The sequence below is a fragment of the Centroberyx gerrardi genome, chromosome 12 (assembly GCF_048128805.1).
Source record: "Centroberyx gerrardi isolate f3 chromosome 12, fCenGer3.hap1.cur.20231027, whole genome shotgun sequence".
NCBI lineage: Eukaryota > Metazoa > Chordata > Actinopteri > Beryciformes > Berycidae > Centroberyx > Centroberyx gerrardi.
In genome coordinates this window covers 25,074,528-25,100,581 of record NC_136008.1, presented here as the reverse complement: position 1 = coordinate 25,100,581, position 26,054 = coordinate 25,074,528, and the positions used below count along the sequence as shown (strand labels likewise).

General features: G+C 41.2%; 2 protein-coding genes across 6 annotated transcripts; one reads left to right on the top strand and one right to left on the bottom strand.

Moving 5' to 3' along the window:
* Positions 1–1,018: 1,018 nt before the first annotated feature.
* azi2 (5-azacytidine induced 2) lies at positions 1,019–16,278 on the top strand. Of its 5 annotated transcripts, none has more exons than XM_071925458.2 (8): positions 1,019–1,158; positions 4,311–4,564; positions 5,265–5,381; positions 5,810–5,909; positions 6,910–7,043; positions 7,356–7,420; positions 10,153–10,277; positions 13,788–16,278. In XM_071925458.2, exons 2-8 carry the CDS (start codon positions 4,346–4,348, stop codon positions 14,228–14,230), a joined length of 1,203 nt encoding a protein of 400 aa, XP_071781559.1. In that variant the 5' UTR covers positions 1,019–1,158; positions 4,311–4,345; the 3' UTR covers positions 14,231–16,278. The 5 variants fall into 5 exon arrangements, with proteins under 5 accessions (XP_071781559.1, XP_071781557.1, XP_071781558.1 ...); XM_071925456.2 differs by having other exon boundaries at positions 6,877–7,043; XM_071925457.2 differs by having other exon boundaries at positions 5,810–5,915.
* A 1,756-nt stretch (positions 16,279–18,034) lies between these two features.
* cmc1 (C-x(9)-C motif containing 1) lies at positions 18,035–25,778 on the bottom strand. Its single transcript, XM_071925488.2, has 4 exons — positions 25,683–25,778; positions 25,207–25,299; positions 18,996–19,086; positions 18,035–18,715 (listed from the first exon to the last, which is right to left on the bottom strand). The coding sequence occupies exons 1-4, from the start codon at positions 25,699–25,701 to the stop codon at positions 18,595–18,597; spliced, it is 324 nt and encodes a 107-aa protein (XP_071781589.1). The 5' UTR covers positions 25,702–25,778; the 3' UTR covers positions 18,035–18,594.
* Between the last annotated feature and the right edge of the window lie 276 nt (positions 25,779–26,054).

Here is a 26,054-nt window from a genome sequence, read left to right as displayed (position 1 = left end):
TCAACCTAAATGTTGCTAACCAAATTGCTCTTTTTTCATTCATGGTCAGAATTTCCAATATGAGACAACAATCCCTATGCAACTGTTCCACTGTATTACAAGGAAATAAACTACCATTTCTCAATTGTTATCACCTTAGGTTTCAGCCTCCACTTTGAACCCAAGTCTTATTTTCATTAAAGACAGAAGATGCCTCCGGATCCTTATTGTTGCTGTTGGTGGCAGCATTCAGGACAGGCTTCTCGGCACGAGGCACAGGGAGTTGGCTTCAGCTGCATAGATTGTAAAAGATAAAAAAAAAAAAACAACAGCATTATAACAGAAAATGTGACACAACCCCTGTAAGATTAAAATAAGATTATTTATCCATTTAGCTTTACAACCACGGGCAAGAATTTATGACTGTTTGACAGAAAAAGTCAGTGGAAGAGAAAAGATGTACCGTAGGTTAAGTTAGCAAGCTAGCTAGTCGGTCCCGTCAATGAAGAATCGCAAGAGTAAGCTAACAAATCTATATCTCGAGGCAATACAATTTTCAGGTAATATAAACAGAAAATTGGTTGAGATGGTTGAGTTTTGGGGTGCAAAAACTGAACACTCACATTTCAGCCAATGAAACCACTGGAAATAACAACCAACTGTCAGTTTAATGTTATTTGGAAAGGTTTATTTTATTCTTCTTCTTTAGTTAAATCGTCCGCTGTACAGATATCGCGATAGTAGCCAATTGTCTCGTTAGATAGATATGTAACGTTACTGCATAGATAAGATTTTAAAATGGCACCATAGAGCTAAAGGGCACCCTCTTTTTTCTGTGCACTTTAGTCTGTATTGTTGCCTATCTGAACATTATATGTCCACATTTGGTCCCAGTAAACATCCTGCTTTACAATGTAAAACTGAATTGCCACACTATAGATGGCTTATTTTTTCCCATCCACACCGTGCTTTTATTTCGAAAAGACTTCGACAGTCAAGTGACTCCCGGAAGTTTTTGTTTTCTCACCTGTCAGCTCTGACACGGTGGAAGTATCCAGCTTCGTTTCTTTGTTTTTCTCTGATAAATATATCAATTTTTATCTCTCAATGATATAAATGATAATCCCGTATGGTCTACACGCTTACGAAGTGACATAATTGAAAACAGCATCTAACAAGGTTAGTGAATGTCGAGATTGAAAAATGGTCGGCTGCGGTAGCTTCACCCTAGCGTTAAACAGCCAGAAGACGTTAGCTGGGCGCTAGCTAACTGTTATCATCACAACAAAACGATCATTTTTCACTGCCCAGACTGGTCTTTCTTTGTCTCTTGAATTCCTTATCTAGCTGGTATGTTATATTCTGCATCATACTTTGGAACTGCCAACCAGTGTAGTAGCAGTTTTGTCGACTGTCAGAGCTAGCTAACAGCGTTAGCTGCGTTTACAAAACAGAAAGCAACATTCATTGTTTACATCTTGATCCTGGCTGTTTTTCGTTGCATTGTTTGGATAAAATAAGTCTCTTTCTTGCTGTTATCGCATTCTTAGCTAGCTGTTAGCTCTCCTATAAATTGTCAAGGGAAGTCGATCGAGTTGATGATACTCATCATATTCTGTTTCACGTTTAGTTTCGTTTATGTACCCTGCTGGGGTCACTTTCGATTTCATGCCACTACCCTTTTCCGTCTTCGCTCGTGTACGTTAAGCTAAACGGCTACGCGTGTCTGTGGTTTCTTGGTCTATATCTTTGTAAGTTTGTCAAAACCTGTCCCAATATTCCACTGAAACTTGTTTTGTGTTAAAAAGCATGGGCCTACAACGTTAAAAACTTGGCTCCTCAGTGTTTGCTGCATCATTGCACGCTGACATCATCAGCCAGCTGCATTGTCTCGGCCACCGACACTGGCCAGCCAGACTAACCGGAAAGTATAAAGGTGAGGCGAGAGATTTCACTTCTAACTGTTTCAGTAATCTCGTTAGGTAGACTAGACTGCTTAATTGTTGGCTAAGAGTCCGCTGGACTCTCTCACACCTGGCCTTAGTACAAGAGGCAAATCAGGTCAGTCATTCAGGGGCGAGCCACTTCTCTCTGTCCCTGTGCCCTGTCACACTTCATCAAGGTGTACAGCAAAATCAAAAATCATTTTCTACAGTCATGTCTGCTCTTTGTATGAATGTAAATAAATAAAGCCATAGTGTCCAAGGCCATGGGCCAAACACACACAGATGCCTGAGATTTCACAGTTTGTAAAATTGACTATTTGTCGTCGCAGCAACATTATAGAGCACAACCAAATGTGATCTGACACTTTGGAAGCCCTTCATGAATATGCACATGAAGTTTGATTCCACCAGCATGAAATGTTGAGGTTTGTCAACTTCACTTGTGTGTTTTGGTTAAATGCATCAAAATTCTCTGGAATAGCCGTGATGTAGGCAGTTATGCTGTGTGTAAGCTGCTGTGTCAACTTTACAGGAGTAATAGAAACATGTTATTGCAGGGCTGGCCTGATGGTGGTGCTATGGAGCACATCCATATGTGGTCTGACAAACTCTGGGGTCGATTCCAAACATTTATGCGAAGTGTGGTTGCTTTAGCTTTAAATGTTTAAAAATGATGCCCCACTTCCTGTTTGCACACCTTGACCATCAGCTTAATTTGTGGCACAGTCAAACGCTTTGGAATTTCAAAAGTGTGTTGTAGCCGTTATCCAGGAGGTCCAAATATGCTGTGTGCAAAATTTTGTGGGGATTCGACATTGTGGAAGAAATAGCGTAGAGGTTTTGCATAAAATCCTATGTGGCGGAAAATTTTCAAGGCAGAAATGAAACCAGTATGTGCAATGGATTCATGTTGTGTGAAGGAATCTGATGAAAATAAATATTCTAGTTATAGCGCCACCATTTGGCTGATCAGGGTATTTGTTTTCTTTTGTTGCCTGAGTAGTGGGGGAGATTTGAATCCTATCCACCAAATTTGATTGCTCTAGCATGAAGCATTTAGGAATCATGCACCTTCCTGTTTGCGCATCAGAGTCATCAACTTTGTTGATGCATCATGGCCAAGCAGTTACAAGTATCAAAACTGTGTGTAAAATTTGGTCGATTTTGGATCAAATTCAAAATGGTGGAAAACTATCAAGGCAGTAATGGAACCAGTTTGTGCAACAGATTCATGTTGAATGAGGGAGTCTGAGGGGGGAAAAAATATTAATTCTACGCCGAACGATTGAGGAGTTTTTGGCTAAAAGGTAAAGTTGCTTGTTATAGTGCCACCATCTGAAACCTAGCCATCAAATTTGGTGATTGTGGGACGTGAGCTCTCTGTGCTCCAGATGGTTTTAAGGCAGAAAAAGAAGACGTAGAAGAACAATCTTAACAAAACCAGTAGGTTTCCAGCACCTGTAGTGCTTGGACCCCTAATAAAATGAAGTAAACAGGTTTATTATTGTGAAAATTGAACCTTAATTATGAATCCTCACACACAAGTTGCAAATTTTCATATAACTCCTACAATTCCTCTTTTCATATTCAAAAAGAGTAATAGAAGGAGGTCCAGTTCATAACTTCATTGGTTCTGTTAACGTGAACAAGAAACACCTGTTTTTTTAGACTTGTTACCTATCTAGCTACCCAGCAGTAAAGCATAAAGAGAAAGACAATGCGAATATCTTGCAATCCACATTTCCACATCTGGACACATTTCTGTATATTCTCCCGTCTGTTCACCTGATAAGGTGAATAACTAGTGATGCACACGTTCATATCAGTTTCTACGTGTAAATATGTCAATAAACATGCTGCACCTTTATCTCTAGCATTTGCTGTATTATTTTCAGTGTTGGGTTATTTTTAATTAGTTGTAATTGTTTGTTTTTCTGTCTTCAGTACTATTATTATTACTATTATCTTTAGTTTATTCTCTCCTGCTGCTCAAATGTTGAATCCATTTTCAAATATGTATAAGCTATATAAGGGGATTCATGTTAGAACACTTGCCATTTGCTTTGGAGAAAAATGATACATGATATTCATTCATATTTCAAGATTAGGGATGGGACGATATGCTTATGTCACGATTCGATACGCAATATGAGGTTTACGATTCAATACAACCACGATACGATGTAATAAATAAAAGTTCAATGACAACAAAGTCTGACTGTGCAGAAATATGTTTATTTCTGAGCCACAAATCATTCTAGCGATGGCATTGGCTTGCCAGAATGTAAACAATTCAAAAATGTCATTACAAAGTGCAAATAATAGAATTCTTTTTATTTCTTTCTGTTTTTAAAGTAGATCTTTCACTCTCCGTGTACTTCCCAGGTCTGCTATCTGCCACGGAGTAGGCCTGTGCAGGCATGGAGCCCCTGGCGGTGGACGACGACATCTGCATCCTGAAGCACGAGACGGCCTACGGCACGGCCGGCGAGAGCCCCGTGTCGGTGTGCGCCGGCGACGAGTCGGTGGCCTCGCACTTCGCCCTGGTCACCGCCTACGAGGACATCAAGAAGAGGCTGCGGGACACGGAGCGAGAGAACACCCTGCTGAGGAAGAGGGTCAAGCAGCTGGAGGATAAGGTACAGAAGCAGAGGGCTAGGGAGGGAGGTAGAAAGACGGGGAGAGGTGGAGGAGGAAGGAGCAAACGAACACGCTGCTGAGGGTGGGCCGCGGACGGAGATTAATGGAAACTGATTTTTGCCATTTTTCCAGGACATCAAAAGTATGGACCAACACAAAACGCCCAGAGAAAGTTTGGAAAGAGTCAGCAAATTCAGTGCCACAGTGCAAAATGCTCGCCCCTGGGAGAGTCTGAGTATGCCAGCATCATTAATATTGTTGGCCTATAGTCAAAGGTGTAAAACAATGAGAAATAAATCTGCACTGTCTAAAAACAAGAGAGGAGGTCTGGAAAATTCTCCAAACGGAGAATGTGTTGGAACGCGGCACACAGGAAGAGAAGGGCGATGCACTCTCTCGAAATTGCTTTTGAAAACAAAAGGATACAGTATAATGTAGTGAGAGAAATATTTAAAGAGGGAGGGACTTCTTAACGCAGAGGGAAGGCTGAAATGATAATGCTACACAACACGCGGGGAGAGGCGCTTCTCTGGCAGTCTGCTAATCTCTTATCGGTTTTGGTTTTATCCCCTGAAGCATCTGGCCCGTCAAGATGTGGTAGGAGGGAGCAACTTCCCGACACAGATATACAAGTTAAAATATACATGAGACTAATCTGCCTCTTCTCTTCTCTTCTCTTCTCTTCTCTCTCTGCTGTAGCTCTTTAGGCCGGAGGCTCCTCCGTCAGAAGGTCCCCAGTATGTGAACAAGGCCTTCAGTGCTTACCGAGGTATCTATATAGAGAAGGAGGACCTGCAGCTGGAGCTCAATAAACTGGTATGTTTATTGATTAAGTGAACCTTCCTCAATTTGGCTCTAGAGCTTGATTCAGGTGTGACAGATCAGGTGTGATCCATACCTGAAAAACTGAACCTCAAACTGAACCTGAAAGGTAGGAACTTTTTGTCCGTAATTGTAATTTTTCAACTGTAGTTTTGTTCCCAAACTCAAGGCGGATGTTGTACTCCTGTGTTAGTGTTCTGAAACGTATTTGCCTAATTAACTGCAGACTTGAGGTAAAAGTAAAGAATAAACAACACTGTTACTGTCCTCTTTGATAAATACGAGCAAGTCGCCCAGTGTTTCAAGATTCTCCACCAAGCTTGTCATATCAGGTGCACTGATCTTAACCTGGGACTGATATAGAGGTTGTGGTACAGGTACTAACACTGACTCTTCCTCTGTCTCCCCTCTCTTCCCGTCAGAAAAAGGAGAAGAGCGAGAGTGAGAAGCTGCTGACGGAGCAGCTCCAGGCCAAAGAGCTGGAGCTGCTTCAGCTGAAGACAGAGATGGATACCAGCCAAGGTACAGGTAGAGCACACAGGGCTGCCTTCTACTGTATATAACAGCTGATCAATCATTTAAACACTATATCAACAACGGAATTTATTGCACACAATACTTATCTTTTATGTGCTTTAGAGTTTTGACCTAGTGTGAATCTACATTCTGTGCCCATTTCAGCTTTCTGCTGTAGAATAATGAAAAAGCACACATGCAGTGTAGCTCTCTCAGGGACCAGGCAAGGTACAGGTTCAGCACACAAGCATCCATCTATCTGACAGCTGCTCCGCTGTTCACTCCAAACTATACTGTTTGCTTTTTTTTTTTTTTTTTTTTCATCTTATGTGCAGCACAAATGAAGCCTTGAGGCAAATTAACCATTTAAAAGCCACATACCACTGACTGTACTTACTGTCAGGTGTATAGTAAAGCCATTTTAGAGTGTAATTGTTATATCGTCCGAAAGTACACAGTCAAATGTCTCTCACTGAAAAAGTGCACAACACTCAAATGTCTCTTTAGATGAGAATTACAACCATCATTCATCCAACTGAAGGTTTCATAAGTATCAGAACCATGGGAGTATTATATCAGATCAGAACCAAGCTTTGTCTGTCATGGCCATTTGGCATATTTTACATGGTACAATGGTAGATAGTTTTGTTTTTTTGTTTATACGTTTGTATCTATATGCTTTCATAGCTTCCATAGTAGCTTTATTTGCAATATTTTGATGACAAGGTCTTCATGAGGCAAGTCAATAGTACCTAATAGTACCTAATTTAAATTCCAAGCATGTCACTTAAAACCAATAATTGCTAGTGTGAATGGAAAACTCATTATCAAGTATTATTGAAGTTATAATGATGATCATCTATATTTTTGGAATAAAGGATAAACATCAGCACAAACCTTTTTTTAAATTTATTTTAATAAAAAATCAACAAAGCACTTTGGAATTAAAATGTCAGCACTTATTTACTCATAGACAATGACAGTCCACTTGTGGATGTGTGTGCAGTGATGAAGAGCCTGAACAGCCCTCAGGACTACTGGCAGGTGGACACGGTCAACACCGAGCTGAAGATCCACAAGCTGCAGGAGGAGCTGGAAAAGGTGACGCTGGAAAACAGCAGACTGCTGGAGAGATGCGTGGTAAGAGAAGACGGGGAGGAAGAGCTGGAAGGAGAGGAGGGGATAATGGGAAAAGGAGGACAAAGAAAGAGAGAGGATAAGGATTGGTGTTGGGAGGGAAGCTAAGAAAGAGTGAGACAGGGCCACACAGAAAAACAGACTAGTAGAGAGAGGTGAGCGGGAGCAGGTATGGTTCAACTGGAAACCATCAGACTGATGAAATGATGTGGGAGGGGAGGAGGCGCAAGTCATTTGTTATAATGAATAACATAATCAAGAGTATTTCACATAAACCAGCTCCACACTGTGTATCCTAACTTGACTTTGTTTTAGGAGGAACCCCATGGGCTGAACGGACCAGACTCGGATCAGACCCGTGACGCACAGTACAACACCAGGTATGAAAGGCACCTAATTTCACAAAGTTGAAACAAGCAACCAGTGACATAGTGGTGAATAAACAGGTGCCCTTCCAGTTGGTGATCATCGTAAGCAACCACCAACATAAACAATAAAAAGAAATGCATTCATTTATGCTTTCTTTACTTAAAAGACCCCATCCTGATATAAAGTACATCAGTTTGAAACTACTTACCATGATGTATTCTATAAATGTATTAATGATCTACAGAACTCACCGCACCTTTGAGGAGGTCCAAATACAAATGACTGTAGGTGCGTAGGTCAATAATAGGTCAATGAGTGTAATGATAAAAAGCCTGCACACTACTTGCAAAAACTAACTAACAAAGACTAATAAAGTGTATGATCATGCTTTAATAAAAAGGTGCAAAGTGCAGACGTTTCCGTCTCAATCAGCCTTCCTCAGTGCATGAACACCATTCCAAACAAAGAAACTATAGTTCATATGTCATGTGACTCAGTAACATAATGAGGTCACATGAGGGCAATCAACAGGTAGCCTGGCAGGTAAATCACATCACTTCTATAGAGACAATAATAGTAGAAAAGAACAGAAAATGATCACATTGATTGAATTATGAGAAATAGTGCAATTTTTAGGTTTACATGATAGCAAATACAGTATTGTAGTACTTAAAAGTAGGCCTAAAAAAATCTATACATTTATGTCATAAAGATTTATGTCAGGCTAAAGAGGGTAAACCATTCCACATACATAAAGGTGGATAAACTGAATTTAGGCGGGGTTATCTTCCACCACATCCCTACAAGCAGCCATTTAACACTTTGGACACATGCGATCAGTCATATAGATAAAAAAATTTTACATAAAGTTTCAGGATATATAAACTATATAAACCTTGAAAGGGCTCTTCTGTGTTGACCTCACTAATGTAACACATCACTTCTCACTGCACACGCTGTTCCCTAATCTGCATGTGCTTCTACGTGCCTTGTTAAAACATCTAGAATAAAGACAATATGGTCACTGCCAATCATAATTGGGGGTATGACACATGAAGAGAAAGTTTGGGACATTTGGAACGTTTCCAAGTGGCTGTGATGTCACTGTGTTGTCCTGCATGGTCTCTGTTGCTATATACTGTAAATGCACCATGGAGTGTAGTTGTCTTCTTTGGCCACTAGAGGAGGGTGCAGCTTTGTTTTCCTGTTTAACTGACTGTATGCATACAGTCTATGATCTGCACTTTAATCTGAGAAGCAATAGAACTATGAATGTGGGCTAAACCAACTTAATCATGTGCAGTTGTGTTTTTTTGTAAATTCATTAAATCTCCACAGTGAAATATGTTCATGGATACAGGGTCTATGGCATATGGACTTGGCCCCTCCACTTTTTCAGCAGAGATAATCTAGTGTAAATCTATGAGTTATACAGCATTGTCTGACATTACATGAAGAAAATCTCTGTTTGTGATGCAGCGTAATTGTTTCAGTTGTCAGCCGTCTTCACACGGCTTTAAAAAGAAAAGCTTTAGTTTTTCCTCAGTTTTTTCCTTCATCTCCTCTCACTGTTTCAGGCAGGTGTGTGAAGTTAAGGCAAAGTGTTGATGAGATTTTGCATCTTTACCTAAGGTGTGGAAAGGACAGTTTTTAGGTGTTGCTGGCCTCAAATACCAGCATGATACCTTTTTTACTATGTTATTGTGAAGCTTAGCATTTAATCCATCAATACAATCCATCCTTTTTTGTCAGTGATGACAACAACAGTGTCGTAGAGAAGTAATATCTTTGCCCTCTGTAGGATCCTGAAATGTAGCCTAAATGTGCCTTAAAGGAATATGAACCCCAGCTGTTTGGTAGTTGCAGTAAGTGATGATGAGGGTGATGCTCAACACCTGTGAAACTCCTCTGTGGTTTGAAATCACCAGAGTTGGTGACTGTGTTTAGTGTGCTCCAAGAGAAAGAAACCATACAGCAGAACTCTGAGGTTCTCTGTTGACAGAATGATATCAAGAATTTGTAATTTTGCGAATCGTTTGGCCATTTCCCACACACCGAGCACAGAAGACCTTCCGATTATCAAAGAAAGTGACAGGAATCACAACTGTAATACACCAGTGCAGTTTTAGCCCAATAAACAATTAATAATCAAAACACTTGGTTCATCATGCATGGCGACTTTGTACTTTGACTCACAAATTGCCACATTTGCCAGTTTGCACCAGTGTTGAAAATCCTTGGAAGTTTGTAGATTTGAGAAAAACATAAACAGGTCCTTGAAAGTGTTTGAAAATGAAAGGATGACCTTGAAAGTATTTCAAATCCTGACCTCATGATGGATATTTGCGTTGATATAGCAGCAGTGTTCAGTTTCAAAATGAGTGATTTTACTTTGATTTCATGACTAGATCATGGGTAAAGAAAATAGGCCTCCATGATGTTTCATTTTGACCGGTATCATGCCTTACTTCACAATCTGCCTATTTCGAGCCTTTGAATTTCATGAAACAATACACTAAAAATCATTGAAAAGTCCTTGAACTTGATGTCCAGGTGAGTGTGGGAACCCTGCTGTGCACACTTTTCCTGCAAATAAGCACAGTAAGGAAAATGACACAAATTTGGTCTTTGCCACACGTAATCCCCTCTCACCGTCTCTCATGTTTGTGTCCACTGAGGCTGCCTAAGAAAGCAGAAACGCCTTAAAACTAATATCCTTAAACCCAATGTGCCGTGCCTGCAGGGAGAGGAGCATGCAGCAGACGTACGAGGGTTTGTGCTGCGAGATCACTCGTCTCCACCTGGAGCTGAAGCACCAAACCGGCCTGGTCAGGAAACTCAGGCCATTGCTCAACAACAACAGACAAGGTGAGCGCACACACACTATTACAAGTTATTCCACGCTGAATTTATGCGCACTCATCCATGTTTTGTGTATGTGCGGATAAATGTGTGATACTGATACACCGCCGCTGCCCCGCTGTCTTTTCACACCTCTTCAGCTCCAATCTCCCCTCCATGGGACACTTGTATAGCATCCTGTATCTCCCCTATATCCCCCATAGGAGTGTATAGTATTAGCATCACCCCACTGGTTACCAGTTGGATCAGTGCAGCCTGAGATCTTTGTCCTGGGTCCTTCTGTCTGTCCCACAGTCTAGATTCAAGACTGAAAGCGATTCTTGCCTTCAGGGCCCCGAGACTGCTTGAGGAACTTAGGCTAGCATCCCTTATCTTATTAAACTTATTAAACCGCTTCATAAAATGTATGTTTATAGGCTTGATTTTATGTGTTTTTTTATTTCACCTAGTTTCTAATCGTGTGTTATTTAGTCTTGTTATGGTTTTATTTCATTTTCATTTTCAACCACTTTTCTTTTGAATGCTTTTCCCATTTTATCACCTTTTGTATTTATTTTCTGTTTCTTGTAAAGCACTTGTATACTTGTCTGCTGTTAGATAAGTGCCATATAAATGCTATTAGTATTATTATCCTTTCACATCTGTTGCACATCTGCTCCAGCTACCTTAATGGTGCTGCTTCCAGTCTACACCAGTCTTTCCCTCTACCCTACAGTTGAATAGGCAAGGTAGATTACGCCACCTAGAGGACCTGTCAGCACCTTTGTATTGTTTCAGTGCCAAGTTTTAGAGTCAGGTCATCTATAATACTGCTGCAGAGGCCTCCAGTTTGGAAGCTCTCAGCCACGATTCCCCACTGAAAAATCTTACACACTCAAGATCATTGTTGCACATTATTGGAATCTTAAGAGCATTTTACATAGGATGAATTGGTGCTCTGTGCAGGCCAGTGTGGTGCTTAAACTGCATGGGATTAAAGGGGAAAAAGGCAAATAAACTGAGTAAGACAAAGGCATGCTATACAGGTGGCATAGGGCTGAAAGATATTGACAAAAAATGTAATTGCGATTATTTGACAGAATATTGCAATCGCAAATTAAACTGCGATTCATATCATCACAAGTTGTTCTTGTCATAAAATTTTTCTAACCTCAAAATTGTTTAAAGAAAAGTGATTTAGTTAAGCATTTTGTTTTGTGATTTTGTTTTCTTAAGCAATCAATTGCAGCCTCTGCGATTTGGAAATTGCATAAGTTCATATTGCGATTTCGATTTTTGGATGTCAGCTATATGGGTTAAGTGCACTTGAAGTACAGTGGCTGGAATTGAAACCCTGCTTCTCTACATGGGAACTCATGGCAGCTAACATCAAGGACAGTTCTCCTCTGCTTAAGGAGGAAGTTACCAGTGTTGCTTCACTAGAAAGGAAGGCTCCTCTGAAGAAGTACTCTTTACTAAGAAGATCTCTCCTGCAGCTCCTTGTTGCAATTTGTATAAGGGTGTGATAAGACTGCAGATTATTATCAAAGTACTCAAACACTTTGATAAAGGACATCATGAAATGATCTGTCCCTCCACTTCTCTCCCTCGGAGATGATGTATTCTACCCCAGGAGAGATTACCTTTGTTGTCTATTCCCTCGGTGTGTCAGAAGAGGAGACCAGGAGGTGAAAATTAGAATGAAATATGGCAAGAAAATAAATCTTGGCCTATTTATTCCACTGAATAAGAGGGGTAATCCTGTAACTTAGATGAGACAGACGGAGAGAAATAAGGGAAGCAGGAGTGGCAGAGAAAGGGAGAGGGGGGGCTATGTATTTATTCAATGATATTGTGCATCTGTATTCTTCTAATGTTCCTCCTTTGGAATCACTTTTATTCAAATCCCGGACTCAGGAGACCCTCTCATGGGAGAGGAGAAGGGAGGGATGGATGGGTGAATGGTGAATGGAGGGGGGGAGAGAAAGCGGGAGGAGAAACTCTCATTTAAACTTTATTATCCGCTCAAGATGATGATTTGATAGTAGAGCGATGATGTGTGTGTGTGTGTGTGTGTGTGTGTGTGTGATTAGGATATTGTATTTGACTTGTATATGCACGTATGGCTGTGCTTGATATGAATGGAGCGTGGCTTAGTGTATGTATACTGGATTGTTTGATTAGGCTTTCATATTGTTCTGGTGAATTTCATGTGATTGTTTATGATATTGCTTGATTCGGTGGCTGTGGTGTTTACATGGTGCAGAGGTTTTACTATGCAACATGTAGCCTGATGTGTAATGTGTGATTTTTCACTCCCTAGTCTCACCTTCTACTATGCAGCCTATTCTAGTCGGGGATAAAAATGCTTTGCCGAACGCACCTCGGAGTGTTTTTTTTTATCCATCTCAGTATAAAACCAAAGTTTAATCTTTGTATAAATAAGAAAAGTACAGAGGTGTAAGAGAGAATAGAGGTGTCATTCCGCCCAGAGTGTCAAATACAAAAGTTAGACCTCACCCAGCTATCTGAGGAAGGAGTAGATGGCTTCATTTAGAAGTCAAAATGGGGAAATCTGATTCCTTTTCTCTTTGCCTGTTTAGAAAGCAATGAAAAGAACAAATCTGGTCTTTGGCCTATAGACTAATTTTGTGCGACATACTGTTATATATCATTTTTCTTCATAAATAAGGAATCATTTGCTTTTAATATTTTGTATATCACAGCATAGTCTTATGTAATATATTGGTGTATCCATGGTTTTAGTTACACTCCCTTCAAATCAAAGGATTGTTTGCCAAAAGCCAAATTAGTTTTCTCTCTTCACGCAGCTCTCTTACACAGCTACAAAATTGTAAAATGATTGTGAAAATGAATAGCTGGAGGAAAGTGCTTTGATAAATGAAATTCTCAAAATGAGTCCCAGACAATTTACGGTTGATGGAGAAATGTATCTGAAACCTTTAAGCAAAATGGAGAAACTGATTTTTTTTCATTGCTGGTAAAACTGGTCAAGATCACATTTCCATGTAATATAATGATCTTAACTGTGTCAAATAGATGGATGTCGTTCTCTTATTGGCTACGCCACATACACTTGTTTCTGTCCATGAGCCAACCCAATCCTCCATATTCTCTCTTTTCAGAATCCATCCCAGCCACATATCCATAAAGGTGGGGTTGAATCATTCTTGGTGAAAATGCATTTGTGGCTTGGCAAAATAAACACGGCTTTGGTGCTTTTTGTGTGACACACCCCTCCTCCCTGTCAGTCCAGTGCTGGCATCAATCAGGGGATGGTGCTTTGGGCAGGCTTTGACTTTAAGAAATGTTGAATGAACAAACTCAGACTCAACAAATACTACCACTGATACTGCTGCTACCAATAATGACATTACCACAGTCTACCTGTTGATTCTGTGTGGCCAATTTGTCATCATGAGAATGTATTTATCTAACTTTCTAAGCAACTACATCTAACTTTTTTGTTAACTAACTCTGTCCCTCTCCTTATTCATCCCTCCCTCTGTCTCCTAGCTGCCTCAACAGTTCCGATCCAGTGTCTGGACGACGTGGAGAAGAACAACAACCACCCAGTTCTCCGGGTGTCCGTGCCTCGCCCCCCTAGCGCCCCCCCGGTCCCCTCCAGCTCGGGCCGCCCCTGCCCTCCCGTCGGGGCCCCGTCGGGCCCCCCGCTGCTGGACGGCCTGAGGGAGGACTGCTGGTACAACGGCCTCTGGTCGGCCCAGCACTGCTCCGCGGAGGCTCTGGGCGGGAGCGACCCCTGCTCCGTCCTGCTGCCCCCCCCGCCCCTCAACCAGGCCTCCCTGGACGACAGCTCCAGGTCCTTCCCCAGCCCCCCCAAGCCCAGCGACGCCATGTTCTGGGAGGGACACTCCGCCGCCTCCAACTCCTCCTCCTCCATGGGGAACTGCAGTCCCAGGAGCCCTCCCAACGCCGAGTGGGCCAAGCCCTATTGAGAGGGACTCTGATGGAGCGGACGGATGATTAAACAGAGAGCGAATGATTAGATGGAAAATAGATGAATGAAAGGATGGATGGATGGATGAATGGACTCTCCAACCCTGCCACATAGCTACCACCTAACCTGCCTTAAGTTGATAAGACCACTCCTCTGGACTGGACTGGACTGGACTGGACCTACCGGCCGTGGGAACTAACCACGGCGCCAGAAAAGGGGCTTTTCGAGGTTTTAGCCCCCCGGAAACCCATTGATGTGGCGTCTCTGCAGGCCGCATTGGTGGAGAACATATCTGACTTTGCAGAGGGAAAAGTTGACGAGAGACCCTCAACAGACTCATCGTTGCGTGTCTGCCTGTGTGCGTGCGCGTTGTGCGTACATGCATAAGTGCGTACGAGCAAAATTTATTTCTGCGTGAGTGCGTGTGTGTCTGAGCATACAAACAAGAGCGTGCCTGTGTGTGCAGATCTGCGTGTGGGCCTCCCTCGCCTGCCTGCATCCGCATCTCGTCATAATAAATCCAATAGGGCTCAAAGGGCCTCCTCCTCCATTCACTGTGGCCAGGGATCACTGTGGCCACAGCTGGATGCATAGTACTAGGTTTTGTAAAGCTGTACTCCCTCCAATGTAAGTCTTTTTACATTTGACCGTTGTAAAGTATACAAGGTATATAGTCCCATGGTTGTATCATGATCGTGCGAAGGAGACGTGTAGGTATGAGGACTCGATGTGTTCGTTTTTGTACTGTGATGGATTCAGACGTACAGTAAACTATAGGATCAGCGAAGAGTTTTGTTCCAAAATGAAACCGCCACCAAATGAGCAATTTGACGCCTTCTTCGTCAAAACGATCACGGGAGTAAAACCTCTTATGGAAAACGATATCTTAAACTACCTATGCTTACAAAATAGTAACATTTCTGAGAATGCAATCATTTGGATTTTTGAGAAGACTGAGTACCAGGGAATAATTTGTGGTCCAAAAAAGGATGTATGGCGTTTTTTGGAATGAAACACTTCAACCTCACTAGCACCAAAAAACAAAAAACAAAAAAAAAAGGCTCAACTGTTTACGATTTCACACGCATATAAAAATGATTATTCCACAAATCAAGCAAGCCTCCTTAAACCTACCTGTTAACACATACTCGACTCTCTCAGAACTGCTGTCAAACAATAACCGTCATGTGTTGTGTTTTCTTTTCGCAATTGTAAAGGGACACCGAGATGCAAGGCTGTGCATTTTGGGAGCGTGTTTTTTTTTTGGAGGACCTTTTTAATTTTCCGGACTTACTGAACAGGCTCTGTACACTCCCTTTGGAAACCTGGTCAGGTTTGCGGAGATTTTCAAGAATAGAAAAATGTATCTAAACTCTCTGTACTGTGCTGAAATGTTTATCTATGATGCATTTGTTCTGCAGTATGAGGTAAGCTGTTGTGTGAGGAGGGAAGTCTCTCTTCAGTTTCCCTTTTTGAGCATCAGTCGAGTGCAACCTGAAAGATGCAAGACTTTGTACAGACGCAAACAAATCATTAGTAGATCACAGGATATACACAGGGAAGAATGTGCATATCTGTATAAATGTATATGGTGGGCTTTCAATACTCTGCCAGGCTCAGTTTTGCACTCCAAACCATTGGTTTTGGCTTTTTCTCCCCCACCCGCCCCCTTAAGACTTCTTATGCGTTTTAAGAGCTGTCTGCTGTGGGGGAAAGACAGAGAATAAGTGAATATTAACCTGAAGTAATGTGAGCTGTGACTTGTCAAATAGGTGCACAAAGCACAAAGGCCCATGGTTGTTGAAGAGATTTTCTGTTTGTTTTTTTTCCCCATTTTATTATTTTTTTTCAGTCTGTTTCATGATAATTGTGGTCTGTTTTTTTCTTAATTTTTAAGAAATGTTATTTTACAGCAGTAATTTCATACTTCTGTAAACGATTTGCAAACCAAAATGCAATGTACAGTAGATATGGATTATATTTTAGAATTACTGCACTTCAGACTGTTTGTAAATATGACTTAAATTAAACGAATGAATGAAATGACTGTGTGAGGTTGTTCCTTGTCTCGATTCATATTCTTGGAAATGAGATTCTGTGGGTAAATGAAGTGTAACCTAACCCCTCTGGCTCTCAGCTTTAGCATATCAAGCTAGTTTATAGTTGGAATTTTGACTGTAGACTAATGATGTCATGGAGGCAATTCTACAGTGTGTAGATCAGGGCCACTAATAGTTATATCAACTTGTACAGGTACCACACTGCCACTTGTACAATTAAGAAGTGCTGGATGCTGATCCGATGATGGGTGATCTTAGAAAAGTAAGTAAATTGAAAATTACAATATTTCTGTCCTTTTCATATTGTCAAGTTAATTCTGCAAAAGAAATAAAATGAAAATAAAGGAGCTATGATAATGCAAGATGTCTGCAGAAAGTGAAAAAAACAAAAGCTTTTTGGTTTATTCATTGCACGAACATCTGCTCAGTAAGCTCTCTGAATCAAGTTGAGGTACGCTACATGATATGATTATGATGAGAACATATAGATCTAATCTATGTGTAAACTAAGAGGTTTATATGAGTGATAGAAATATATACAGGATGATGTGATGTGAAGCCCGTGTTGTATAATCAGGGGCCTAACATGGTATGTTTCTATTGAAACTATGGATGGTGTTTACATATGACAGGGATGCAGCATTACAGTAGCTCACTGACATTCTCCCCGTAGCTTGCCATCTCTGGTTCATATGAATAATATGAATACAAATGGAACATAATATCAGTGTAGGTATGAGATGGTCTGGACCAGTCTGCCCCATACAAAAGCAGACTTGCATAGTGAAGACATGACAAGGTAAAAGGAAAAGCAGGTGTTATCACACAGCAAAGGCATTTACTTTCATTATAAAGCAACCAAAATAAAAACTAAGATTGATTTCTTTTTGTTTTATTGATTTCCATAAAAAACAAACAAAAGTGATCTGAACCATCAAGTTCCTTAGTAATTTATTCACTTGAGATCCAGTTAAATTAACTTCAGACTTTTCCATATGAGTGTGATAACTTTAAGGCTGACAAGCTCAAAGTTCAAAATCCACTGTCAATATACAATAAAATGAAAAGACTGTCATCAATATGCATACAGTATATCCCTCTCAAATGTGTCAGTAAGGCTACTGCAGCAAGGCTAAGTTCATTTACGTTCCATTCACAATCAATTCAATATATTCGGGTGAATTCTCTTCAAAATGAAAATATTGGAAAACCTGTCATATACAAACTGCTTATAGAATGACCATATTATTAGCAAATTCCCATTTACTTTTAAACTGATTGTATTGAAAGAGAACTGACATGTACCTTGTACTGCAGGCTATATCTAAGAGCAAAGATGGTGTGAGTGCTATTACTGACATTTTTCAACAGCATATAGAACTTCCAAACCTCTCAGGAGTTTCACATTCACACTTGTGAAATGTTCAGCTGACTGAAACAGAAGGTGGCCAAAGCTTTAGAACACAATGCATACATGAACATTTCATGTCCTGTCTAATTTACCGCTGAAATACATTTCACTGCAAGAAAATTCTAACAAACTCACTATTCATTGCAGATATTTTTACATCAGCACACATCAGTTTTGTGTGTGTTGCTTGGTTAGATGTCAGAGCTTCTACTATACACTGTACAAGTCCTTTACACAGGTGGTTTGGAAAAAATCAATATTCACGTTCCTCAGTAGATGATATCCCAAGTCATGAGGCCAAACAAAGGCAACAAAGCAGACTCCTTCATCATTACCACTAGTGCTATCCTTGCTTTAATTAAAATGAGCAAACCTCAAGTTTATGTACAATATGAACACACTACAAAGAGGCCAGCAGATAGCTTGCATCCCTCTACTTATGACTGCAAACTTTCATGAAGATATTAGAGGACTGATATCAGCAGTAGTATACAGTCATTGGGCTGATACTGTAGGTGGATATACTGTAAATGGACAGAAAGATGGATAGGTATACCGAATATAACTGCTTATAGCCTTGACTTACACTACTGATTGAACCAATTGAAGCAAGATAGTTTTAATCAACCTTTGCGGCCCTCTGACAGAATAATGTGCATACATATACATACTCAAAAAAATACATAACATTTTGAACAGGGTCCACGCTCTTTCACACCAAAATATAGACATTTTTAGTCGCTAATTCCACAGTTGTAAACCAAAACAACGTGTGTCAGCCTCTGCCAGATCATCACTGTGCATCTTGTACAGGACTAGGTGTTTGGTTCTGGACAGAGCCTCCCGCTCCACCCCTTCAAAAGGAGGGATTCGGTTTGGGTGTTTGTTTGTTTACATGCTGGTTGGGAGTTTCTGTTTCCGGTTCTTGGTCGGGACCCCCGTCCGCTCAAACTCCAGCTTCTCCCGGATGTACTCCTGCTTACACTCCTCGAAGAAGATCGGGTCTTTGTAGCTGGCGGAAGAGAGAAAGTACAGTATGTATTTCAATGAATTAATGCAGGATTATAAGGTTTTGAGATTATTTTTAAGCCATTTCTGCTTTTGTCTGATAGTTGAACAGTGGGGAGTCAGAGGAAAGGTGGGAGGGAGAGTGAGTAAACTCCCACCATACGTTCTCGTGTAAAAAGGTGGCGGTGGAATAACGCAGCGCGACAATATGTGGGCCAGCTTTCTCTCTCTATGTGTGTGTGTGTGTGAGATAAGTGTTGCTAGAGAAACTGCAAAATACTCACTGCACCGTCAGGCATTCCTTCAGGGCAGCGTTTTGTTCACGACACTTAAACACCATGAAGAAGCCAGATTCCTTACAGCAATGGTTGAAGGCTGGAGAGAGAGAGAGAGAGAGAGGGGGGGGGGGGGGGGGAGAGAGAGAGAGAGAGAGAGAGAGAGAGAGAGAGAGAGAGAGAGAGAGAGAGAGAGAGAGAGAGAGAGACCTTTATTTACCTCTTCAATTTACAAAACCCTTCAGAAACCAATGCAAAAATCGCAATGAGCATCATTTAGCTTCCACTACCTCCACCATGAACAAAAACAACATAAGAAGAATATGAAACAAGATAAGAAACAAAGATTCAAAGAGAGAGAGTGAGAGAGCGAGAGAGAGAGCGAGAGAGTCCTTTATTTACCTCTTCAATTTACAAAGCTCTGTTTACACATTTCTTTATTCTAGTATATCTTTAATTGTACGTACATTTTTTGTTTTTATTTCACACTTGTGTGGGGGAAAAATGAACTTCACCCTTTGTGGGTCAAAATGAATAAGCAAAGGTTCAAGAGTCTTCTGTGGATTCTTTATTCAGACATGCATGGTTCAGTTCAGTGTTCCAGACAAGCAACAAAGAAGTGACAAAGAACGGAGTGGAGAGAATTCACTTATATAGGTTAAAGTAAACAAAACCGTAAATCTCGGCACAGAGCCAAACCCACTTGGCATCAAAGACAACCCACAGTTTGGGCTTCTTAACTATGTGTCCACCTATAAAACCACACATAACCATATATAGTACATGTGCACGCATACATGCACTGATTACATCATTATGGTATGTAGAGGAGAAAAGACACTCTACTCTGAGAACAAAGAACAGAGTGTGTTATTCATATAAAAAGCACAATATTCATTTTATTCCTTACACTTGCTTTGGCAATGTAAACGTATGTTTCCCATGCCAATAATGCCCCTTTGAATTGAATTGAACTGAACTGAACGAGAGAGAGAGAGAGAGAGAGAGAGAGAGAGACAAAGAAATGAGCAGATAAAAGGGAGCCAGCTCAACATGTACAATAGCCTCAAATATAAGAGATACATTTATTAATAAATTCTGCTTCAAATCTACTAATAGCCTACCATTCAGCCTACATTGTCCTAGAGTACAGGCAGTGAGAGGGAAACAGGCAGCCGCAGCTAAACCACCACGGGCGGGCCTCATGTTGGCATCCTGCCACATGAGAAGGAGCCTGGTCAAAGGTCATGCTGCCAGACCGGGCCTCTTATCAAATTCAAACCCCTTGTTTCCTTGGTCACACCAGGACTGAAATGAACCCTCCTGGCCGCACGCTGGTTGCATCCGTGGTCGTCCTGTTTCCACATTCGCACTGTAACAGTCAGCCCACCAGCCACAGATATATCTATGCCCCCCTGAGCATTAAATATATGTTATCCTTCACTGATCACAGTGCCCCAGGCTAGCCAGGGTTAATATTAATAACACGATGTGAGAGAGAGAGCCTAAACCCAGGGAGTGTATTCAGAGATCTCGGGCCCTACATTGATAGGAGAGTGAGATATGCGACCTTTAGGCTATTAGTGTCTGTAACAGACAAGACATAGCCTTAGCCAAATTGCCCTTACTGCAAAGGGAAATTCCGCAAATATTCACAATCTGATAACTATTTTAAATGCTTGCTAGTCTAAGCAGGGGCACAAAGTGGTTCAGTGAAACAATGCACATACAAAGCACTTGAGATGTTGTGCATTCAATTTATGTAATTTTCAACCTTTGTTGCGTGCCAATCCCCTCTCTCCTGTCCCAGTCACTCTCCCTTATACAGCCTGCTATCTAATAAAGCAGAAACACACCTAGAAAAACGAGGTGGGCGCAAAATTGGTCGATTCCCACAACAGAGAACAACAAAAGGCCGGGCTAACGGCTCTGCCAGAGGGATGTATCAGCAACGATCTGCCCGGGCTAGTGGTGCATTTGAGATTAAAGGTGCGAGGTCCTGAGTGTAAACGAGGTGCTGAAGGCTCTGAGTCTCCACCTTGTTAGCGAGCTCTTTCTCAAGGCTTTAATTAACCGCGATGCCCTCCAATCTCCCCCGTCCAGCCGCCCCGACACCTCAGGAAGACGTCCGCAAACAAGCAACATCATAATTACCTTTATCATTTGCATCAGCATGGTTATCACACAGACACTTTCATCAGGATGCAGATGTAAAAAGAAAAAAACCTACAGCAAAACCAATTTGGAGAGGCAGAACAGTGCGACTAATCTAATCAACGAACGCCTCATCTCTGTCCCAAGGTACTAATAGAGGCTGCAAAGGGCTGCCTTGCTGGTCGCACATCAGCAGCTACACCCAAGGCAAATCTATTGGACTGGCTTAGTCAGAGAGGGCCTATTCCATGGAAAAGTGTGATGCCAGCTTCAGTTTAGGCTGTTAGGCTATCAAAATTCAATATATTGCAATACAAAAATGTGACAACACGTATCGTGGGGCAGAAAAATGTATCGCGATATTAGCTCCTTTTTATTCTGCTGTAGTAATCACAAATGAGACCGTTTGCCCATCACAATTTCACAAGCTCTCCATCAAAAATATATTATTTGCACTTTGTAATAACATTTTGAAATTGTTGTTTACATTCTAGCGAGCCAATGCCATCGCTAGAAAGATTTGTCTCAGAAATAAACATAATTCTGCACAGTCATACTTTGTTGTCTTTATTTATAACATCGTATCATGGTTGTATCGAATTGTGAACCCCATATCGCGTATTGAATCATTTTGGAAGGAAGTATTATATTATCTATTACTTCAGCTGGAACCTTTAGGGAGATTTGACCTTCTAGAGGAAGCTGTAAGGTGTGGATCAATACAGAAATACAAAATAGTCATATTTGCACATTAATGTCAGAATTTTAAACATGATTTATGACTTTTGCTATAATGAAATTTATAGACTATTCAAAAAAGTGGTTGTAACATTACACTTTGGCAGCCTCCAGTGATCTCATCCTATTCAATTCTCTGAAAACAATTCTCTGAGTTTCCCCCCCCCCCATCCTTCATAATTATATACATATATATACATAACTACATTTTGGATTTGGAGATCCAGACGCATACACACAGCCCTAAATGAATCCAAGTCAGCAGTCAAATAGCTTACTTTTGCCTTGTCCTAGTCCAATCGCTGTTAAAGGATAAGGCCGGTGTTTTTTAATGCACTGCTTACCGTCAACAAATCCTATGAAAATAACAAAATTGGCCTTATCCTTTAAAAATCAGAGCTCTGCCAAAAAGTGTCAGTCTTGGGTGGCAGCTAGTTACGGGGGTTGTTCAAGTGGTTTTCATTCTGAAAAATGTGACCATGTGTGAACATCAGCATGAATCATCAGCACCCGATGGGGAAAAACACGCGTCAGGAAAACAGAAGCTACATGGACTATATAGGTGTTATGTACAGGTCAACAGGTCTAGTGGGCTAGACCTGTTGACCTGTACATAACACCTATCAGCAACAAAGCCTGCGATATACGAGATTTAGATGCGTATAGGCATGCAGTCAACAGGAAGACACTCAGATTCTCTCTTTGTTGTCTTTGTCAAAAACACACACACACACACACACACACACACACACACACAACAGCCCAGAAGAGACAGAAACATACAGAATGAGATGAGAAAGGGCGGAGGATGGAGGTGTGAAAATGAGTGGGACGGATAGCTTGTAATGAAAGGGGGGTTTCCACTACCCACACTGTCACCGTGTGTCCCATCACCTCTGGCTGCCTGCGCATGGTCTCCGGGTGAGCGGTGCGCATAGGTTCAGATTGCTAGAAACCACATAACCCAGTCACTACCTGGCTGATGTGTTGCTGCAGTAGACAGGACATGGCATGGGCCAATACAGCTGCAGCCACCACTCGGGTGCTTGCGTTGCTCACAGTGTGGACACACAGTGAAACCACGGATGGGAATCAAAAGGCTAAGGCAGTGGAACAAGATTTTTCTTAGAAGATGAAGAGAAACTCCTTAGAAGATACAAGTGTAGAAGGTAACAGAGATCAAAATAGGCAGCAACAACTACAGTCTAGTCGATGGACTGTAACCTGCTGAAGTCAAAATCATACAAAAGTAATCTACAAAGATGTGACAAAATCAGTTAACATAATTTGAATAAAACATTATTAAGTGTAGCCTAACAAATGCAAAAAATGCATCCAAAATATCTTCAGGTTTTTTTCCAAGAACAATGAGACTTTGATGGCTGCAGAATACAAGCAGGCTTAGGTTGTGATTAAAATAACAACACACAAGAACTTCAAGGCCTAGGCTTTTGTTTTATCGGTTGGGCTGCCTATGTAGTAAATATAGGCGTGGAGTCACACGTGAGTCCTACAAGATGTGTGGTGTAGACTATTATAAACAGACTTTGAGACAAATATCAAGGACCCAAGCCTGAAGGGGAAGTTACACTGTGAATGAGGAAATCAATTCTAAACCTTATGTTCATGTTATCTGGACAATAGGGGTTTTCAAAGCATCACCATTTCAATTTAGTATAGAAATTAGGAATTAGCTTCTGAATTCTACATTGTCTCTCAATCAAGCAGATATAACGCAGACATTCAAATAATGTCAAATAAAAGACTGTCATGTGTCCAGCGATGTAGGGATTTTGAATTTAATGGTCTGCCCACTCTCCTTAAAAAAAACCCAAAGCTTCCAACACACAAGCTGGTTGGTGGCAGTAGCCTAGTGGGCAGAAAAGATGGGTTGAGACCAGAATATCACCAGTTCAAATCCCCAAACTGAAAAACTGACTGGGGGGAGTGAATGAGTAATCCTCTCCCATGCCTCAACGAATACCAGTGAAGTGCACTTAACCCCTAACGGCTCCAGTGGAGCTGCTCAGTCACCAACAGTAGAAGTCTGTGATTGTACTGTGAAGGCAAAGCAGTGTCTTGCTGAGAAAAAAAAGAAAATAAAAAAACAGCATGCGTGCTCAACAAATGATCGCTGGGTAAAACGCGGTTAAAACAAGTTCACTCCAGTGAAATGATAGTGTGAAAAGTTGCTTCTTGCACTTTCAGATTTACACTCCTACCATAGGTGTTTAATCGAAACTAGGATGCGCGTCATAGGACTTCAATGATGGCTAATGATCTAAGCTGGTTTGAGCACTTTATTTTGTATCCCTAGTTGTAAGTTCATTGTACTCAGCATCATAAAGTCGCCTGTCAAGTCTCACTAAAGCTGCTTGTTGGATGTGTTTCATCATGTCACTGACAGAATTCATAATGACTGGTTGTCACGCATGTTTTTATGTGATGAATCAAGCTAAAACTGGGGAGATAAGGAAAAGAAAAAGATGAAATGGCCTTCACTTGTGTAGATAAGAGTGCGTGCCAGTATGACATGTACCAACCTCTTTCTCTGGCATTTAGACTGCATCAATTACTTTATCATTAGCACCATTATCACTGTCTTTATAGGCATTCTATATACACTATCCACCAACAGCATGGTCCATTTTCACCACTACCCCCATAGGCTGATGGGCCAATCTGAGTGAGTCATGGTAATGGAAGACATGGGCTACAAGAGTGCCTACTAACTATATTATGAACCCCTTTACACTTGAAATTGTCATGTGACCTGAGTGCTTGCATTGTGTTTGGATAGAGCAAAAATGTATTAAGTCCAGGCATAATTGCACCCAAGATGCACTGCAGATCTGCAGACCCAAGCCACCTCCAGAGGTTGTGAGAGATGCCTGTGGCCACATTAACAGCAAAGTGTAAATGCAATAAGCTTCTAATCCACATATAGCAGCTTCATAAAATGAACTTTTGTGCACGGATCCAACCAGGAAGTAAATGCAAATAAAGCAGGTGGCAGACTGCTCAGATAGTAACATACATGTCAAAATGGATTGTCAGGATCCTCCTGGATGGGGACCAAACAAGTCAAGGCGAACTGACTTCAACCCAGTTCCAATGTGTATACTGGAAATGCATTTTAATGCCAGGTGTAAGTGTTTCCAGCAAAATCATATAATATCGAAATCATATCAATCCAGATACAGGACTCATGTTGACAGCAGGTGGAAAAGAGGGCCTCTGTAATGTGCTTCTTCTTTTGTTTTTAGGTAGGCAAAGAGGTGCTCTCTCTCTCTCTCTCTTTCACACACACACACACACACATACACACCTTCAACTTTCTCAACACAGCGTTCCTTGGCTTTCTCCCTCATTAACTTGGGAATCAGGACATCCGTCTCCACATGCCTCAGAAATGGCTCCTCTGAGGAAACAAGACAACAAGACAGAGACATAAGCAGACCATCACCATCACCATCAAAATCAAAATAATCATCCTCATCATGTTCATGCGTGGTGGCCACACAGCACTCAAGGTAACTACAGTTAACTTAGGGCATCAAAGGAGCGAACGTGTAACAGATATTGAGCATAGTGGAGGTCATAATCATGTCTGTTTAGCTAGAGGTCGCTAGCATTACTAGTTAGCTTAGCTAACTGAACAACTCCGTGTAACACCGCTCTCTCTCGTCCATGCAACGATAAATAGAGAACGGCATGTGGCTCCGTGCATTTATGTGAAAAGAGCGGTCTATACATGTCATGCAATGTATCTCAAGCGTTTAAGATAGCATAAATTTACAGCACCTGCTTTAGCTGCCTCCATTATAAAGGTGATTCTCAGTCTCAAAACATTACAAAATTGAACCAATGTGACCTCTCAACGTACGCTGAAAATACTTCCGCCGACGTAGTCGAGTATCGTAAAGAAACTACAATTCCCACACTTCCAACCCGGAAGTGAGGGGAAGCGAAGCCTGAAGCGAAGGGGTTCATTCTCACATCCTTCAGTCACCTCCTGCTTAGTCTGTCATCACTCGCTTTGCGTTGATATGAACTGTATAACATAATACAAGTGTCGTCACTGACATATCTTTCTGTTTCTTTTGTCAGACAGCTGCACAACCATAAAAAGTGTCTTGATTCAGGGTCATATAATACTAACAGGCCAGCTGGCTT

Coding starts and splice junctions, on each gene's coding strand:
- azi2 (XM_071925455.2), top strand. CDS start 4,346: ATGGAGCCCCTGGCGGTGGACGACGACATCTGCATCCTGAAGCACGAG. Junction 7,421..10,152: donor GACGCACAGTACAACACCAG/GTATGAAAGGCA, acceptor CCGTGCCTGCAG/GGAGAGGAGCATGCAGCAGA. Junction 10,278..13,787: donor GCTCAACAACAACAGACAAG/GTGAGCGCACAC, acceptor TCTGTCTCCTAG/CTGCCTCAACAGTTCCGATC.
- cmc1 (XM_071925488.2), bottom strand. Junction 19,087..25,206: donor CTGTGTTGAGAAAGTTGAAG/GTGTGTATGTGT, acceptor CTCTCTCTCCAG/CCTTCAACCATTGCTGTAAG. Junction 18,716..18,995: donor AAGGAATGCCTGACGGTGCA/GTGAGTATTTTG, acceptor CTCTTCCGCCAG/CTACAAAGACCCGATCTTCT.